This window comes from Nicotiana sylvestris, chromosome 7 (assembly GCF_000393655.2).
Source record: "Nicotiana sylvestris chromosome 7, ASM39365v2, whole genome shotgun sequence".
Taxonomy (NCBI): Eukaryota; Viridiplantae; Streptophyta; class Magnoliopsida; order Solanales; family Solanaceae; genus Nicotiana; species Nicotiana sylvestris.
The window spans coordinates 127,965,281-127,968,764 of record NC_091063.1 but is presented as its reverse complement, the minus strand read 5'-3'; the positions used below and the strand labels follow the sequence as shown (position 1 = coordinate 127,968,764).

The following is a 3,484-nucleotide window of genomic DNA, read 5'->3' as shown; positions in this document are numbered from 1 at the left end:
AAGTCCTTGCTCATCATCAAAATTAACTCCCATTCCAGATAGCTGACCAAGGACGCCCTGAAAATCATTTATGTGATGAAGGATATGGCTGCCTTCCTTATATTTAAAGGTCATCAATTGCTTTAGCAGAAACAATTTGTTGTTCCCTGTTTTTGAAGCATAAAGAGTCTCTAGCTTTTCCCACAATGATCTCGCATATATCTCGTTCACAATATGGTTGCGAACATTATCTTCAACCCATTGTCGTATATATCCATATACTTGTTGGTGCTCGAAATCCCAATCTTCATCGGATATACTCTCGGGTTTATGAGCTGAAAAAATGGGTAGATGCATATTCTCCACGAACAACAAGCTTTCATCTTGCTTCTCCAAACATTATAATTTCTTCCATTTAAACATACTATCTTGCTCATATTCGCCTCCATTCCGTAACAACCCGGATAAATAACCAAGGCTCTGATACCACTTTTATGACAAGGAAGAGGCAAACCCGAAAATAAAAAAGATAAAGAACACTAAATTTTAACGTAGAAGACCCTTCAAATCGAAGGTAAAAACCATGGGATCACAAAGATCCAAAAATCTCCACTATAACAATAAGAAAGTTACAAGAGTTCTCTAAATTGGATACATAACAATTGCCAAACATGGAGCAACAATTGTAACAAGAGCAACAACTAATCAATTGAAGAAAGAGGAGAATCCACAAAAATAAAGCTACTGTTCGAGGCTCGAAATCAGATTCTACGTGCCTCCAAATTCGATCTCCACCGTTAAAATCTAAGACCAAGATGTTACAAACACTCAGTCAAAATTCCAGTCCAATCCAACGTTTAAAGAATCGGAAAGCGAGATTTGAATGTTGGCTGGTCAGAATAAAAATCTGCAGCAAAACAAATATTTTTCTTCTCTCTTCTCTCTTGACGAAAGCTCTCTCAAAAATCACTCTTATGTGCTTATGTATTTCAAAGACTTGTATCAATGAGCATAGAGTAATTCTCCAAGGTTGTCCTATTTATAGATCATGAGTGGTGCTTTCTCTTAAAGCCAAAACCCACTCAAAATAGGAATAAACCAAATCCAATTCCAAATAGGAATGGAAACCAAAAGATAATAGGATTAGGCATTGGGCCTTTGGCTGGACAATATGGGCATGAGCCCAACATGCCTATCGTAGGATGCCAGACTGATGGAGTCACATGCGTATTTATAGGTAGGCTAGGGAATCTTAGGCAAATATTTTAGCCCTAGGTACTTCTCCATAAATTATAATTACCCTAGGGACTCCTAATATATGGTAATTTCTTTCCATCAAAGACTCTACCATATATGCATAACTACAAATATTATCTGATATATTATTTTCTTTGGGAGACAATGTAAATAATTTATTACCTTATATGCGGTCCACACTAGAAGTCTCTAGAAGAGATGATAAATTTCTAACATTCTCCCATTTGGCCCACATATTAAAATTAGATAATCTTTTATGAGAGATAAACATATAATATGGCCATAGACTTTATCACTCAACTAAAAGTTATGCAACAATCACTTTCGCTAAAACATATCATCACATGAATCATCGCGGTCATGCTTTTAAACAAACACTTCCTTCCATGTATTACAATGCACAATATACTCTAACAAAGTGTCTAAGAACTTTACGAATGGATTTAATATAAGTCATTCAGAGTCCAACTTTATTGATCCAATGATCACAAATAATACATGAAAAAACAAAAGTGTGCACTGTCATGTATATCAAAACAAACATAATGTCTAGACAAATTGTTAGAGAGCAAAGCAAGACTAAATTGAGCTACTAAGACCCATATGGGTTACATGATCCTTGAAAATATTAGCCGTCAGACCTTTAGTCAAAGGATCGACAATCATCAAGTAGTACTAACATGCTCAAAATTCACATCTTGCGTCTCTAACCATCAAGTACTTTATGTCGATGTGCTTGCTTCGGCCACCACTTTATAGTTTTTAGAGAAGAACACTGCAGCTGAAGTGTCACATAAGATTCTCAATGACCTTGAAATGGAATCGACAATCCTAAGGCCGGAAATAAAGTTTTTCAACCATAACACCTGTGATGTCGCTTCATAGCATGCTATAAATTCAGCTTCCGTGGTGGATGTTGCAACAATGGTCTGTTTGACACTTCTCCAAGACACAACACCTCCAGTAAGGAGGAAAATGTATCCTGAAGTAGATTTACCAGTATTTTTGCATCCACCCAAATCAAAGTCTAAATATCCAATCACCTCCAATGAGTTATATGTGAGCTTAAAATCCTTGGTTCCTTGAAAATATCTCAAAACCCTTTTACCAGCTTTCCAATGATCAAGACCAGGGTTACTTTGATATCTGCCAAGCATTTCTACCGCAAAAGCAATATCAGGTCTAGTACAGACATGTGCATACATAAGGCTCCCAACAAGCGAAGCATAAGGAATATCTTTCATTTGCTCCTTTTCCAATGCATATTGTGGATATTGATTCAATGAGAATTTGTCACTTTTAATTATGGGTGATACTATAGATGAACAGTTCTTCATCTCGAATCTTCCCAAAATTATTTCAATGTAATCCTTTTGAGACAGTCCAAGTAATCTTTGGGATCTGTCTCTTTGAATATCTATGCCAGTGACATAAGAGGATTCACCCATATCCTTCATCTCAAAATTCTGGATAAGGAACTATTTAGTCTCGTGCAACAATCCTAAATCACTACTTGCAAGCAAAATATCATCCACATATAGGACTAGAAAAATATATTTGTTCCCACTTATCTTAAGGTATATACACTGATCAATGATGTTCTCCGTAAATCCAAATGAAGAAACAACATTATGAAATTTAATATACCATTGGCGGAAAGCCTACTTTAGCCCATAAATGGATTTATTCAACTTGCATACAAGGTGACTTTTGTCCTTATCACAAAATCCTTCAGGCTGACGCATATATACTCAAGATCTCCATTTAGGAAAGTTATTTTCACATCCATTTGATGTATCTCTAAATCGAAATAAGCTACTAATGCCATGATTATTCTTAATGAATCCTTCTTTGATACTGGAGAGAAGGTTTCATGGTAATCAATGCCTTCCCATTGTGTAAACCCTTGGCTACAAGTTTAGCTTTATAGCGTTCGATATTACCTGATGAGTCTCTTTTAGTTTTAAAGACCCACTTGGAACCTATGGTAGCGGATCCCTTTGGTAATTCGACGTGATCCCAAACTTTATTTTTAGCCATAGATTCTAACTCTTCTTTCATGGAATCATACCAAAGTGTGGAGATTTCTCAACTCATGGCTTGTGAAAACGATCATGGATCATCTTTTAGTCCAATATCGTAATCAGACTCTTGGAGATATACAACATAGTCGTTAGAAATTGCTGATTTTCGAATTCTTGAGGATTTTCTCACTCCCACTGGTTCAGACACTTCTTCAGTCGGTTCA

At 36.1% G+C, this 3,484-nt stretch overlaps 1 protein-coding gene across 1 annotated transcript; it reads right to left on the bottom strand.

Annotated features, from left to right (window-relative positions):
• Nucleotides 1-1,958: 1,958 nt before the first annotated feature.
• Nucleotides 1,959-2,684, bottom strand: LOC138873756 (secreted RxLR effector protein 161-like). Its single transcript, XM_070152234.1, has one exon. It carries the CDS (start codon nucleotides 2,682-2,684, stop codon nucleotides 1,959-1,961), a length of 726 nt encoding a protein of 241 aa, XP_070008335.1.
• Nucleotides 2,685-3,484: the final 800 nt, after the last annotated feature.

Excerpts from the sequence above, each read along its gene's own strand:
- LOC138873756 (XM_070152234.1), bottom strand. The coding sequence starts at position 2,684 with ATGGGTGAATCCTCTTATGTCACTGGCATAGATATTCAAAGAGACAGA.